At 37.8% G+C, this 15,919-nt stretch overlaps 1 protein-coding gene across 2 annotated transcripts in view; it reads right to left on the reverse strand.

Annotated features, from left to right (window-relative positions):
- Positions 1-4,018: 4,018 nt before the first annotated feature.
- Positions 4,019-15,919, reverse strand: part of CACNA1I (calcium voltage-gated channel subunit alpha1 I) — a 297,225-nt gene continuing 285,324 nt past the window's right edge. Inside the window, exons 32-36 of one of the 2 annotated variants that reach the window (XM_088141549.1) lie at positions 15,463-15,609; positions 8,197-8,310; positions 6,678-6,837; positions 5,340-5,542; positions 4,019-4,726 (exon numbers count right to left, since the gene is read on the reverse strand). In XM_088141549.1, the coding sequence (XP_087997675.1) occupies positions 4,019-4,726; positions 5,340-5,542; positions 6,678-6,837; positions 8,197-8,310; positions 15,463-15,609 (1,332 nt within the window). Of the gene's footprint in view, positions 4,727-5,339; positions 5,543-6,670; positions 6,838-8,196; positions 8,311-15,462; positions 15,610-15,919 lie in introns of both variants that reach the window. The other variant, XM_088141550.1, reaches the window with a different exon arrangement.

The following is a 15,919-nucleotide window of genomic DNA, read 5'->3' on the forward strand; positions in this document are numbered from 1 at the left end:
ACAAGCTACATCAGATTACAATGCATCTGTGGCCAGATTTAGATTTATCCCCACCTTCTCATTGACAGGAATATAATTTTTAGGTTAACATCATCAGTTGCTACTATTCTTTAATTCAGGGATTTTCTTTTTTTCATGTAATCCAACTTAGGACTTTAGCAGAAAGTGACTTAATTTGGTATTCTTAAATACATTCTGCCAAAAATCATAAGACAATGTTTTCTCAAACATGAACATCAGAAACCCATTACCCTAACACTACTGGAGAATAAAACTTAGGTTTGATAAAACATACATAGGATTGGATTCCATAGTGATACATATTTGAAAGCTGTCATACGCTATGTCTGTAGGTCACTTTTAGGGCAGATCTATAAGTAACATATTACATAAAGTTATATACTGCCCAGTCAAAATGACTGGGTAGTAGAATCCTAAAATTATGGTATAAACCTGATGCAGGGACAAAACAGTGGGCATGGGAAGGGTTGAGCATCCCTCTTCTCTTGTGAAAACCTTCAGAATTTTGGTCACTTCCATTCTTACACAGGCTCCCAGCTCCTTTTCATGACTATCTTCCCATCCTTTTAAGGCTACATTTGTCCAAATCACAGACTGTGCAAATGCTTTCTATGCACGTAAGTTTTCTTTTTGGTCTCTCTACTCTTCAAGTACAATTAAGCACAAATTCAATGTCAGATATTCAGTTCACATCATGACAATCTGGAATAATGCTGGCAACACATACAAATGACAAAGTTATATTAGTTATATAACTTAGTTATAATCCCATACATTGAAGCAGGCAGGATCCAACCAGAATGTGAAATTCCTACCTACCTATTGGAATAGATTCACACAGCTCTTTTAGCCGGCAGAGTGAAGCTACAGTGCCTCGGCTGGTTTCTGCATTGCAGCTAAAGTTATCATCTGACTGGTTTGCCATAACTGCAAATAGCCACAGAGTTATAATGAACAGAAATAACTGGGTCTGCAGATGGAGTAGTGACAAAGCTCATTTGATTTCAGTTTCTTACTATGTGTTGATATGGATGGCTTCCTTGTCCTTTCAAAAGCATGTCTTTTAAGAGGTCTGCCTTTTTTTTTTGCCCACCATTTCTGCTTCATAAAGAACAAGCAGAAAGCATGCTACAAGTTAGCGTGCATGCACGCACGCACGCACACACACGCACACACAGAGAACATTTAAAATTAGGACCACTATTATTGCTTTATTAATGAAGACCATGAGCCTTCTCTGAAGCAGTCAGGAATTCCTGCGTTCTTTTCTCCCAGAGCATTAGACACTGTTCATTTCCGTTTTGTACTCTCTAAAAAATACACATTACTTTTCAAGAGATGAATTCATCATGAATTCATCTCCTGTCCACTGTGAAGTATTTGGTATTCATTGACTCATTATAATGAAAATAAAGCAGCTATTTGATGTACAAACCAGCATTGCCACGTCTTCTAAAATTCTCTGCTACAGTCCTGGATGTTGAAAGGCTCTTGATGCTGGGCCCGAATGTGTAAAGATGGGCTATTTAATCAAGGATGGCTGACTCCATATTTCAGGGAAAAGACATACTTAAGTTCCAATGAGAATGTGCCTCTCATGGAAGATGAACAAGTTTCAAGGAAAGGAGATTTCTTGTTTACTTTTTTTTCCCCAGAACACTTTGAATTAGTTTCCAACTTTTAACCAGTCCTTGCCTGGATCTGCCCATAACAGTACTTCAGTCTGCAGCAATAAACTAGTGAAACAGAACATTTTCATGCTGTGGAAAAGCTTTACCTGCCCATTTCTGTGTATCATAGCCGAGTCCAAGGCATATGAGTTGCCAGGGTTGGGTTTTTTTTTTTTGGGTGGTGGTGAGGTGTCAATAATAAAATAATTTGGGAGTTGTATCTATGATTGTTCTGTTCTTGCCTTGAAATAGAAAATGATAATATTGTCAGAAGCCAGGCTTCCTGCTAGATGGCTTGGCTGGTGGTAGGAAACATTAAGACAGGATAAAAAAGTACCTTGAAAGGGGACTGATAATCAGGAGAGAGAAGTTGATTTTGAGAGTAATCCCTACATATAACTGAGCAAGTTTCAGCTATCTGTCTTCTGCCTCTAGCACTCCATCCTCTATATACAGCCATACATACACATGTTCACTCAAGGCCAAATAACAAATGACATTAAATAGATATTTTGCTATTATTGTAAAAGAGCAAATAACATCTGGATCATAACTGGCAGTACAGTTTAACTCTTTTCTTCAGTGCCACCCTATCGATGAAACTACCGCTTGGCTTGAAACAGAAGCTCCCACTGATGCTAATTTCCTTTTCATTTCAAATAACAGCTCCCACAAATGGGAGGTGGAATTTTTGTCAGGAATGTAGTGCAAAAGCCAGCCCTCTCCCCCAACCTAATACTGTACCCGACAGAGATTTCTGGATTTTTTTTCTCCTTTTATGTTGTGGTTCCAGTCTTGCTTCTCCCATTTTAGCAATTAATTATAATTTCAAAAAGTTACGTGCAGTGTCAAATCATGACAAGCAGCTTGGCCCTGACTATCAGTGAAAAATGTGCTAATCGATTGCTTTGAATTCTTAGAATGGCTGGAGGTATCTCATCTGACACAATTCAGGGGACACCCCATTAACTTAGCTAACTAAGCCATGAAAGGTATTAGGGTAGGAAGTGGCTTGTGTTCTTCTCTTATGGAAACATAGAAATGGTTCTGGAGGGGTCAAAATAAGAGGCCTATGTTGGATACAATGAGCTTGTTATGCTTCTTCTTCCTCATTCTCTAGCATTTTTTTTTTCTTTCACTATATTTGTAAAAAATAGCATACCTTTCTTTAGAGATGGTTTTTGCACCTCTGGGCTTCTAAAATAGATTCTTCACAAATATTGAATAGTAAACAAAATAAACTACAAATCCTGATCCGTTAGCAGTACAAAGTGGTTTTCCCCACGCAGCTTTCTTTCTAAATCCTCCCACAAACAAACAAACAAACAAACGAAAAAGCACAATCAATGAAAATCAGAGCACCGAGTAATTTGCCATGTGGCTTCTGCTTTTGTCTCCTGGTTCTTGTAATATTTCCTTTATTGTTAAAGGAAATTGCTAGAGCGAGCTTCCCCAGCCCTGCATCCTCTCCATGTGCGGGACTACAATTCCATCACCCTCTGCCAACTAAAACATCCCAAGGGCATCAGATTGGGGAAGCCCACCTAGAGCTTTTAATACTACACAGCCCACACAGACTTTTCTATTGGTTGAGTTTACATCTAAGGAGTCTGAGAATTTCACTGATGCTACCTGAGGAGTTTAACAAAGCTGAGCTTCAGATGCTATTGCACCCCCTCGAAGTATCTCCAAAGAGTATCTTCATATAACTATCTCCCCAAACACCCCCCCACCCACCAAGATGTGGATCATAGTTTTTACTACCATCACCATCAGCACCCCACAAAACACAACATGTATTATGCAATTTTGCTTGAAAGAGATTCCCAAGCCCTAAAAATTTGACTGGGTTCCTCATTTCATTTTAATTTTATTTTCCCAAAGACCCTGCCCTTTTCATACTTAGCACTTTCTGGAAGTCCTAAGCTCTCCGTAAAAAAAATAAATAAATCATTCTATATATCTGTACATATATATTTGTATATGCAGAGGGCTAAACAGCTGCATCCAGCCAGCTAATTATTTGGTTGGAGAGTCTTCTTCACCCTCTTAACTTTGTCCCACTGTCATCTTTGCAGAGGTAGTGGTCCCCTGCAAATGTGGGATGTTCTCATATTGCTATCACTCTCTCAAGTCTCTGAGGTATGGTACAAAAGTCGTTTTCCACACACACACACAAGCGGACACACATACACACGTGCACACATACAGACATACATATTTATATTTGTGTGGTTGCTTGTTTCCCTTTCCAGAGTCCTCTCATTGGGAACTGCTCTTAGGAAGTGGCAGCCAGAGCAAGCCTGTTTCACATGCCGCAGGGAGACTCATCTATGTCTCTTGCTGACTCTGCTCCCCAGCTGCAGCTCAGAAGGAACTGGGGAGCTGTGGTCCGGAGTCCCAATTCTGTCTAAGCCCTCTGGTACATCACCCTCTCTTGGAGAAGGGCTGTTCTTGCAGAAGTCTGTCACCCAAGAGGGCATGGATAAAAACCCCCTTGGGTCAACTGAGTAGAACTGCTTGGCTTCATTTGCTGCAGAACCCCGTGAAGAAGAGTTGGCATGGAGACTGCTGGTGCTGTTGCACTTCTTCACGAGTGCCAGAGCTTGGGATGGAGGAGGTGGCGAAAAGAGAGAAGTCAGAGAGAAACTGCTGAGGGTCTCTGACTGCTCACTGCTGTTGCCTCCTCCCCTTAGGCTGCTCCCTATCCCTTCCTCATCAGAAGGGTCCATGGAGTCATGATAAGTACAACCTGGGCTAGTGCTTCCTCCACTGCTGTGGCTCCGCTGGTGCCTCCTGATGTTCTGAAGAGTGAAGATGCCACGGCCCCTTATACTCTGCCTGCGAGAGGCAGGAGAAAGTGGTACCACCAAAGCTTTTTGAGTGGCTGCTGGCACTGGGCATAATGCTACTGGGAGATCTAGCGTGCACTGGGGTAAGCCACTAAGGTTTAAACTGTCCTCCAGTGTGGTTTGCAAGCTGCCTTCTGAGCTATTGCTCCTGCCATCATCAAGGGAAGCGTCACTCTCTGTGGTCTGCAAGGCCAAGAAATAACAAACAAACAAACAAAAAAATCAGTCTTCATATTGGGCCCAAGGAATAGGGCATCAGCTGTAACTTTATACATCAACTAACAAAAGCAGATGATTGTTGCCAGCCCCCACTTTCATCTGGCAGCATTAACTAGTTAATATAAGGACACAATTCTGATTCTTAGCTGTCAGTCAGCAATATCAGCTGAGAACAACAGTGTGTAACATCATTGCAAGGAACCTGGTTGACTAAAACATTCATTTGCTGTCTCTTCACATATCCAATACTAGCCATAAATAGACTGATCTTCCATCAATCTGTCTTGACATTTTCAGATATAGGGCCCATTCTCACTCTTATTGTAGGTTTATTTAATAGTCATGCTTATTGGTTATTAGAATACAAAGGTTTAATTAGAAGGACCCCAATGTTACATAGGACTTATTCAGTTTTTAACCTGGTTTGCATAATTTGGTATGCATCTAAAATTTGTTTTAAATGGAGAATGCAAAGTCTGTGTACAATGGGCATCTATTTCTCCTCCTGGAGCATTTTCTTCATATCCACTTGTAGTGGTGGACAAATGGGAGACAAAGTCATTATAGGAACACTCACCTGGTGAATAAGTGAGGAGTTTACATTTGGAGATTGCAGTGAGGCCCAGGAAGCCTGCAGAGAGATTTTAGGAAGGTCCTCTGGACAAGATACTTTCTCCTGACTTGACAGTTTGGCAGAAACAGCTGGGAGAAAAAACTCTGTCTGTACTGGCAACAGACAATGGGGTGCATCTGCACAGAAGAAAACAAGGGGGATTTGGTAAAGTCAGGGAGAAAGAAATAGAAAGAGGATATGTCACTCTCTGCTTTCCAGTTTTCCTATTGGGGCAGAAATCTAAAAAGTCAATTTAAGTTACTCTTAATGAGGGAACAGAGGAAATCAAACTACTTGTAATCATGCATATTCCTCTTTCTCTTACAACTCCAGTCTCTTTCTTTGGTAGCTAGTTTAGGAAGCACTAATTTGTTTTGTTCTTGGCTGGCACTTCTAACAAGGAATAAGCAGAAGCATTTCTTCTAACACGTTTTGGCTAACATGTTTCCTGTCCCCTGGATAATTTTCCCTAAGAGAACACAGCTGATAATTTGAACATGGCCTTTAGTATTAGACAAATCAACACTTGCCAGCATATTAGCAAGAGGGATTATGGCAATGTTCCAGGCTTTTTTTCACATTCATCAGGGTTGTACTTTAAAGTCTTTTTTGTTTTAGAGTTTAAAGTAATTCTAGGTAACTTTGTCATGAAGCTTAGAAGTTGGTCTAGTCATTACTTAGTTCATACGGTTGTTATAGAAAAGAGACAGGAGCTACCTGTGCTGCCCTCATGATCCTGGAAAAAGAGTGGGATATAGAAATGAAATAAAAAACAAACAAATCAATATTACAGTGATCAGAAGGATGAGTTTTGACACTGAGTTAAGAGGACCTGTAATACACAGATGAACAGGTGGGAAAGAAAACTTTATGAGGCTTCAAACTTACAAAATTATGAAGCTAATTCTTGCTTTTTACAATACAGTTTCCTTGACTACAGGTAAAATATAAAACATATTGCAGTGTTCTCAACTTGATGTCTTTCAGATGTGTCTCCTAGCTATTGTCCCTGATGAGAATCATGGACACATCTGGAATATATCCAATTGAAAGAGGCTGAGATACTGTGTTAAATTATGTATATATGTATACAGTACCATTTTCCACTCCTAGATCAATGAGTGAAAAAGACTTGGGAAAACATCAATTTCTTTATAACTATGTTGTTTGGAACTGATGCATTTTTCATGTCTATACCTGAATATAATGCATAATAATATGAAAGAGCTCTTTAAAAAAGCAGGTATCTCTATTGGGCACCATATTAATGCAGGTCAACTATGTGGCAATGCCTACCTTGGCTGGCTTCATTCTTTAGCCAAGACTGGGCTGGACTGAAAGGGATTTTTTCCATTTCATACAGGTAGCTTTCTGGAGGCAGAGAAGGTCCTGTATTTGTTAAAGGGAAGAGACATTCTTCCAAGCCTGCAATCCTTGTAGAGTTAGGACTGTCTTCACCATCCTAGTCAGAATAAAGATATTTGTCTTATAAAGCTTCACAAAAAAGAGAACAAAATCAATTATTTAAATAAGAGGAAACTTTGCAAGGCTGAAAAAATGCATCCAAAACATTATCAGAGGGTATTAGCACTATGCATAATTTCCCATGGGCTTCTAACCATGTTATGAACGTACCCTGTTAAATTCTTTATCCTGTTCTCTCCCAAAGATATTGCCTCCATCTTAAACCATTCTGTTTATTCTGTTGGCAGTGCAGTCAGCTGACTGTCTAGCGCCTATTGAACACTTTAATCTTGCATAAGGATGTCCTTGTTACTGAGGCCTTGGGTAGTCTTCTCTGTCATCTGTCTTTCTTTTTCCCCTTTTGGGAAGAAGGAGCAGGCAGAGCAGGCAACTCTATGGGTAGTTTCCTTGGCCTGTCAAACAACTGATTATTGGGCTGTGAGAACAGCTTAATAAAGCCAGAGAGACTGTCCTATTTTACTAAGCTGCCATGTCCCTCCACAGATCAGTTGTTTGATGAGCTTCAGGAGGTATCAGGGCTGTGATTGGTAGATGGTTTCCCAACAGAATTCTAAAACAGGGATGGCAACAAAGAATGTAATCAATGGCTTTTTAAATATGCCAAAACAGAATCTATAGAGGTAGGATAAGGATCAGCAGTCAGAACATAAACTTTTACATTATGCTGGTTTAGTTTTCTGCTAGCTCAAGGAGGGTAGATAACACTTTACCTGAGCTGTGGGGAAAGATGCTAGATATCAGAGCTTTATTGGAGCTCTTGACTGAGCTAGTTTGCTTTATACATTTCAGTAACCGATTCCCCTTATTGGAAAAGTTCTGGTGAAAAATGAAAATGTTCCATATGCACATATGGGTCTTGTGTTTCATGAAGGATGTCATGCCAGGAATAATATGATGAAACAAGTAGGGATGAGCATGCCTCCCCACATTTGTTATGGCCCTACCTGAGCATTGGCAATGCAGTTTTCATCACTACTATGGTCTTAAATCATAAGTTTTAATACTCTCTCAAAAGCTCTAAAAATGTTACAGTTTTAAGATTCAAAGTTTTGCTCATTTGTGTGAAGTAGACCCATGCTATGCAGCCACCAATGTCAATGCACCCCCTCCCCAACAAAACAAAATAAACAAAAAGTGTGACCTCAGTAATCAAAAGGTTTCACACTCCTGAAACAGAGGATAATAAGTTCTTTCAGAAAACTTAAGAAAAAAGCATTCTCCATCCTATAGAATTTCCCCATCCATCTATCCATGCTTCCATCCATTTCCCACTCCCTTCTTCCCGAAAAAAAGGATTCTTTCAAAGGAAGGTGGTCCTTATATATACATAGTTTACCTTTGTTTCCTTAGGGCTTGGCTGGTCAATATTGGAGTCATCTCCATCATCTCCTAGCAGGATAGAAGACTTATCAGAATTGAGTGATAAGGCCTCCATTTCAGCCAGCTGGATCTACAGTAAGGGGAGTGGGTGGATTTCAGGAAAGAAGCTGTCAAATAACACTTTCAACAGTCACATTACTTTAGGAAAGAGTTTGGACACAAAGAGGAAGGTCATATTTGATGTTTACAGAGGCCTAACTCAATTTTGCATATGATGAAAGATTCTTAGGGTGAGATGAAGATAAACAAAAATAAAATACACTTTTTGTGTACATTTGTGATGGACCATGTCACCTGAAGAATTCTCCTTTTCATCTTCTGTGGAAGGAAATTAGAGAGAAAGTCTTTCAATCTGCACTAAGGATTGGATTCATAATTCTGAGTATAATTGAGTCTATATTAAGAGACTGAGAATTCTCTGAGAATAATATAGTCTGGGGATCATTAAAAAAAGGACCGCCTTGTCTTGGATAGCAGAATTTATTCCCATCAACAGGCAAATTATGGTTATGGAGAAGCCTTCATTTCAGCAGTAGTAATCATGCAATCCATATGAAAATCATGCAGCTGAACACTTTTTCTTTATTCTTTTCCACCTATTTTTCCCTCCTGAGCTTCTAATTCCAACTTACTAAAAGAAAGAAAGAAATCATTCTGTTCCTTGTTATCATTCTACTTTGTTTTTTTTTTCTTTTCTTCTTTTTAACAAAATTCTATATAATAATATAATCTTCCTTATTTTCACATCTCTGGCTCAAATTATTAGTTTCCTACAACAAATAATCTCCCAGCACCATCTCTCCATCTTCTTCTACTTCATCCCTTTGATTTTTTCCCCTTTTTCATTCATGGGTTACATTCCCGCTTATTTCTCCTGTCACCCAGCCTACTATTCTCCCCTTTAAAAGTATTTTTTTCACTTAGTGCCAGTCTCTAAGGAACTTTTTAAACTATTTTGGCATTTGCTCTTTCTTGGTTATTATTTTATCTCTGTTAATATGACCTAGTTTGCAGAGCTCCTTAGACAAGGCTCTGCTTTCCTGAATTTGTGCAGAACACTTCACTGGTGTAAATAGTGGCAAAAAGTGATATGGAGAGCTGATGGCTTTGGACAGGATGTGTAACAGAATCAGTGGCAGTGCCAAATGTTAGGACTCCTTCAGACGACAGTTCATTTGGAATTAATGGAAGATATGCCTGAAGTAGATTTCCAAAATGGTAATTCACTATCATGATGTAATCTGTCACAAGGATATAATGATGGCAGTGTTCACACTAGAACCACAATATTTCCATGGAGGCTATCTGCTGAACTACTACTGTTTAGAGATTGTGGGCACAATCCAGTGCATAGTCATGTCAGCTTAAATGCCTTCAAGATCAATAGGATTTATGCATGCTTCTTAGTGTGCTGGATTATGTCCAAGGATGCATAATACAGAAATGTTACCAGATACAGCAACCACCAATCATCTAAACACCACATCACATCAAAACACAAACACAACTACCAACCACAATATCTGTACATATTATAAAAACACAAACTTTGTATGAATGAACTTCTAACAAATTTAGTAAACTATCATATTCCTAACTGAAGTTCAAATGAAAGCATCCTTAATTGTGCCAGTAGTGGTTTAGATATGACAAAAAACTATAAGATTCTTATTAATACCCATCTGCAATTACAAATGGTAGATCACTTGATTAATGTTCCATTGTTGTTTTGTAAGAAATAGCCTTCTTTTCTATTGAATACCAGCACAAAAAGAACACCCTAATAAAGTATAAAAGAAAAATATTAAGCTCAAATCTACAAGCCTCCATTATGTACTAATAGACCATGTGAAGACAATTAACCACTCCATATACCACCAGTATGAATTCTAAACAAATTATTTATTTTTTTTTGACACAGATATTAAAATCAGAGTAATGCAATGAAGAATAAAAGATTAGTGTGATGAGAGTGTGTATATTTTAATGCTGTAGCCTGCCTAGACTACAGAATATTTAAATAGCTGATGTGTTAAAAAAATATAAAAAACCTAATTCTTGCAGGACAAAATTCATAGTTTCTGTTGTAGTCAAGTTAGTTTCACCTCTAAATCTTGTTCCAGATATAAAAAGTTAATAGAATTAAACTAATTTATTTTCCTCTCAACTTATGTTTGAATGTATATAGATAAATTGAACATTTTGGAAATCAAGATCTATGTTTCATCTGTAGGAAACTAATATTAAGAAGGGAATTTATTTTTATGAAGCAAAAATAAACTTAGAAATATTGTAACTTGTTTCTAAATATGTTCTTAAAATCAAGATTAAATTTTGCTTTGGTTCTGTCCCCCAACTATTAACACTAAAGTATACCACAGGATAGGAAAAGAGAGTTGGTATGAAATACAGAAATAGGATGATTTTGTTGACACTGGTAGATTTTGCTCAATGAGCTTTTAAAGTTCAGGGTAATTGTTTATTTTTTTCATATAATTCTTACACAGATCCAGATTTATAATTGTTACAAATATTTTGTGACATGTAACCACTCACTCTCTCTCACAAACTAGCAATGCAGCTGCAAAGATTAACTGACTGAAAATGTATTATTAGACCAAAATATAACATATGAGAAATATTAAATAACACAAAGAACTTTTTTTTAAAAAAAAATAAATTTTATGGATTAAACCTGAAAGGTGCTCATGTTTCAGTAAACTGAAAAATGGAAATGATCACTGAATGGACATAAACTACTTAACAAATTCCACTGTAATGAAATAATGTGACTTAACAGCATTACTTCCCTCTTCTGACAATCTGAGTTATTTCAACATGGCTTGCATGGATGAACGCCACAGATAAATATGTCCTTGATTCAGTATCCCACCTAAATGGTTTACAGCCATTTTATTATCCTTGTTTGGAAATGCCTATGGAAAAGTGATTGAACATTATGTACCACGGGGACCAACTTATATTGCTGGTGGGCTCTGCAGGTATGAGGGAGTCTAACCCATCTAGGAGAAGGAACCCCAAAATCAAACCTGGAAGAATGCAATGGTAAACCTACATTGTTGCCAAGAAAACTGTATGAACATAGCTAAAATATTTAGATAGGTTTGGGTGACAGACGATAAGACTTCCAGTTACTGGGGAAGAATGTCACACATTACTGGATTATGATGAACATGGACAGACCAGATCTGAAAGGAAGTTTGGTCATGGATATTGAAGCTGGATTTCTTGTTTAGAGGGACACATAATTAGAACCTGGAATGTGAAATGCATGAACAAAATAACAAAACAAAACAAAACTGAAATTATCGAAGTAGAAATGAAGTGTATTAAACAAGATGTTTTAGGAATAGATGAATTTAGGTGAATCAAATTAAATAATTATGTGACATTCTATTCAGGACATGAGACCATACTAAGTAATGGGGCAGTCAAGGATGTTAAAAAAAATGGGTTTGCTACAATCCAATATGGGACAGGATTATATCTATTAGAATTAGTGGATCTGCAGTGAACATCAATGTTATACAAATATATGCATCTGCTAACAAATTGGAAGAGGTGTTAAATCCAACATCAAAAGATGACACAGTACTACTAACTGACGATTGGAATGCAAAAGTTGGAGAAATAAAGGAATCTGGATTTAGAGGGAGACTTGCATTGGGTAAACACAATAATGAAGGAGATAGGTAAATCAAGTTTTGTGAAGATAATTCTTTGTTTACTTGTTTGTTTACCAACTCCTGCTTCAAGCAAGATAAACCACATACTCTCTTCTATGGATATAATCACAACATAAAAATCAAAGCAGCTATATGAAAGTAAACAAAAGATGGGGAAGTGAAATCCAGTCAGTCAGGATATTCCAAGTACAGACTGTGGAATGTACCTTGAATTTATGTTAAATATATGGGTTAAATTTAGAAAATTAAAAAAAAGACTAGGTGTGCCAGTAAGATTCCACTTGGAGGTCATATAGTCAAAATATAAGACCAATGTGAGGAACAGATTTAGTATGATTAACTTAAGCCAAAGGAAACAGAGACTATATGGAAAGATATAAGAGACACATGAAAATTTAAGAGGAAAAAAAAAGCCCCAATGTCAAAGATCTAACCAGCAAGTGATTATTATAGCAAACAACAATAACAACAACAAAAACCCTCCAAAGAAAAACAAGGCAAACAAAGAACAAAGGATGACATCTGTACACAACATGAAGGACGTACAAAAACTAAATGCAGAGTCAATAAGCAACAAGAATCAAGAATGTCATCAAAGAGAAGAAATAGTAAGAAAAAGAAAAGTAGGAGATGTTTTTAGGAAGATCAAAGAAATTGCAGGAAAATGTACAGTTTAGATAGATACACTCAGTTTATGTACAGTTTAGATAGATACATTCAAGATTAATCCTGGAAGTGATTGAATGAAGGCCAATGAGGTTAAATGAAGATGGACAGACATATATTTAAATATTTTAAAAATGGCATTATAGAAGGAGAGAAACATCTGCAGAGGGAGGATATATTCAGAAACTGACTCTGCTAAAAAGTAAGGTACAAAAGGTGAAGAGACAAGTGCTAACAGCTTTATATCCACAAATATACAAGAAGACTGTGGGGCCTAGATATGTGTATACACTAATTTCAAAGAAGAGTGTACAAGAGAATATGTAAATTACTTAATGCACTACTATAATTCCTCACGTTAAGCAATATCTATCTTTATAAGAACTTAAGATAAGCAGAACCAAAGGTGGAGAAGAAAATGTTAAAGGAACAGGCAGGTTTCAGACAGAAGGGCAAGAGATCAGATAGCTAATATAAGATGGATAATGGGGCGAGCAAGAGAATGCAAGAGGGAGGCTTAATTTTGCTTTATTGACTACAGCAAGGCCTTATGTAGATCATGCCAGGATATGGTGTTTATTAAAAGTAAAGATGGACAGTGTGCTAAATAATTAAAGAGTTTAATTCTAGAGCAGAACACAGTGATAAATTTAGACAAGTTCATGAAAGATAAGTACATTTATACGACAGCAAAGATCAGAATAATTAAATCAATTGTCTTTCCAGCAGCAATGTACAGCTTTGAAATTGGGATACTGGGAAAGAGCAGGAGAAACAAAACAGATGCTTTTGAACAGTGGATTTGGAGATAGTTACTAAGGGTATCAATCAATCCTGGACCTAATAAAGACTGACTGTTCCCTTGAGGTGATGATCAGCAAGCAGTAATTCATATATCTGGATGTGTTAGGAGTGGAGGATGATCTAGAAATAACTGTATTTGTCAAGTAGATGAAAGGGAAGATAATGGAAAAGATGGATGGACGGGATCAAAGACTTTACAGAAATATTCTTGGAAGAACTACAAGGTAGATAAGCTAAAACGGCAAGCATTTGTCCATGCAGTTACCAGGAATCTAGCCCCGTATAGAAACACCTAACCCACTTTTATTATGTATAAATGCATTATGGATGAGTGATACATAATGCATTAGACATATTTAAGAAACATTTCTTATATTTTTATTACATGATAAGATGCAAATTGTCACAGAAAGGGCATTGATGGAATATGGGCTAGAGTCTCATGCTCCTCATCACAAGGGCAAGGTTGATACTCGGGGATAATTTTACACCTTTCTTCCAGTATCATGGAGGGCAAGACATAAAAGTGGGCCAAAGAGACAGCTCTACAGTGTACTGGACAGATATGTTGCTGGCAGGAAGAGTATCCTGGATTAAATACTCTTTTTTATCCCGGCAAACTTTTTTTTTTCTTTTTTGACAGTAATTTAAATACTGTTTGGGCTATGCAAGCTAATGAAAGAGGTTCAGCATATTCATACTTCTGGAAGCACAAAGGCATTGCATTCTTTTGGAAGGTTTGCATGGCAATTTCGAAGGCTATTCCAGCTGCTGTATGTATTTGTGCATGCACACACATAGCTATGGATGAACCACTGAGGCAACCATGCAAGTCTTTCAAAGGAAGTGGCTCTCTTAATGCATCGAGTGCAGTGTTTTGCTCACTTAACATGCAATGTGAAGCTGTAAAACAAGGAATGGCAGTGGGAGATGGGGGAAAAGGTTACTTGTATACTTACAACTGAATAAACACGATAATCTAAGATAGTGCCAGCCTCCATAAGAATACTTAAACCAAGATATAAAATGACTAGCTTTACTACCGGCAACAATCTACCAATGAGATTTTTTTTTACTTGTGAACATTTAACTGGACTTCTCTGCCCTCTGGAATCTATGCAACTAAAGCATTCACATTAATTGCAAAGAATTGACAATCAATGATTCTATCAGTGATGATATGCAAAAATAACATGTTTGATTGAGACCACTTAAGTTGTAGTTCCCTACAACCATCACTCACACCTCAGTAAGAAATCTGTTTTCTTCCATTTCCTGCACCTTCCACTAGCAATTTAATTAACAAGAGGACTTCAAAACTAAGACAAAGTGAAACAGCAGCCAGCATTTTAAAAACTTAAAGAGATTTTATCTTGAACTATACTGTTTTAGAGTACTTCTTAGTACCAGAAAATAGAGTTCCACCTAAAACTAAGCACGCCATTTAAAATGCTCTCTAAACCTTGAAAGACAGCCAGTTTGGTGTAGTAGTTAAGACATCAGGCTAGAAAGTGGGAGACTGTGAGTTCTAGACCTGCCTTAGGCACAAAGCCAGCTGGAGGACCTTGGGCCCTAGGAAGGAGGCAATGGCAAACCACTTCTGAAAAACCTTGCTAAGAAAACTGCAGGTACTGGTCCAGGCAGTCTCTGAGAATCAGACACAATTGAACGGATAGGAAGGAAAAAAAAAAACCTTGAAAACCATGGAACAATGCATTGTGCTCCTTTTACAAATCAGTCTACAATATGCAAAACTGAATGCTATCTTCTCTAAAGAGCCAATCGTATCTCCATAATGATGAAAGTTTTTTTTTTTTCAGCTCTCCTTGTCAGTCTAGCTGTCTTTCAGCTCAGCCTTCTGCTAACACAAATATGCTTTTCCTCCTTTCAAGAACATGCTTTCAGGAAAGCACTTTAATGGCAAAACTTCTATCAAAATTATCTATAACCAGGAGACAATCCCAGGGAGACCTTGTGCTTAGTGTGGGTGTGTGTGTTCTGAAATGCATGGGATGTTCCCTCCCGTATCCTCGCATGCAGGTTACCTCTTGCTTGTCATGGTTACACTTCTCGCACATGGCCGGCGAGGAGTAATGATGGAAGACGGAGCCCGATAGGTTATCGATGATCATTAACTCCCCGTCGAAGGAGTCTTTAATTATTAAAGACACACTGTCCAGCCATAAGTTCTCCTAGGGGACAAGAAAGGGGGAGGATGGGAGACATTATTTTAAGAACTCGATGTTTTTGCTTGTTTCAGTGTTCTTTTGCATAATGTAGCTTTATCTTCTGCCACTTGCACTCATACTGGTTAATTCTGTGGCAAATAGCCACATCTGAGTGTACAGTCCTACAGAATATGAGTAAATGAGGCAGAATGTGGCCCTGCACAATGATGTAAAATGAAGGGGCTCAGATGGATATTGTGCAGAGAGGCACCACTGAAGCTTCCTATAGAAACTTACACGTGTTCCTCGAGTTACCTTGCAAAATAATTTTGTG

The sequence above is a fragment of the Python bivittatus genome, unplaced genomic scaffold, assembly GCF_059951505.1.
Source record: "Python bivittatus isolate LINGU-HERP-01145 unplaced genomic scaffold, Pbiv_v1 ctg000330_np1212, whole genome shotgun sequence".
NCBI lineage: Eukaryota > Metazoa > Chordata > Lepidosauria > Squamata > Pythonidae > Python > Python bivittatus.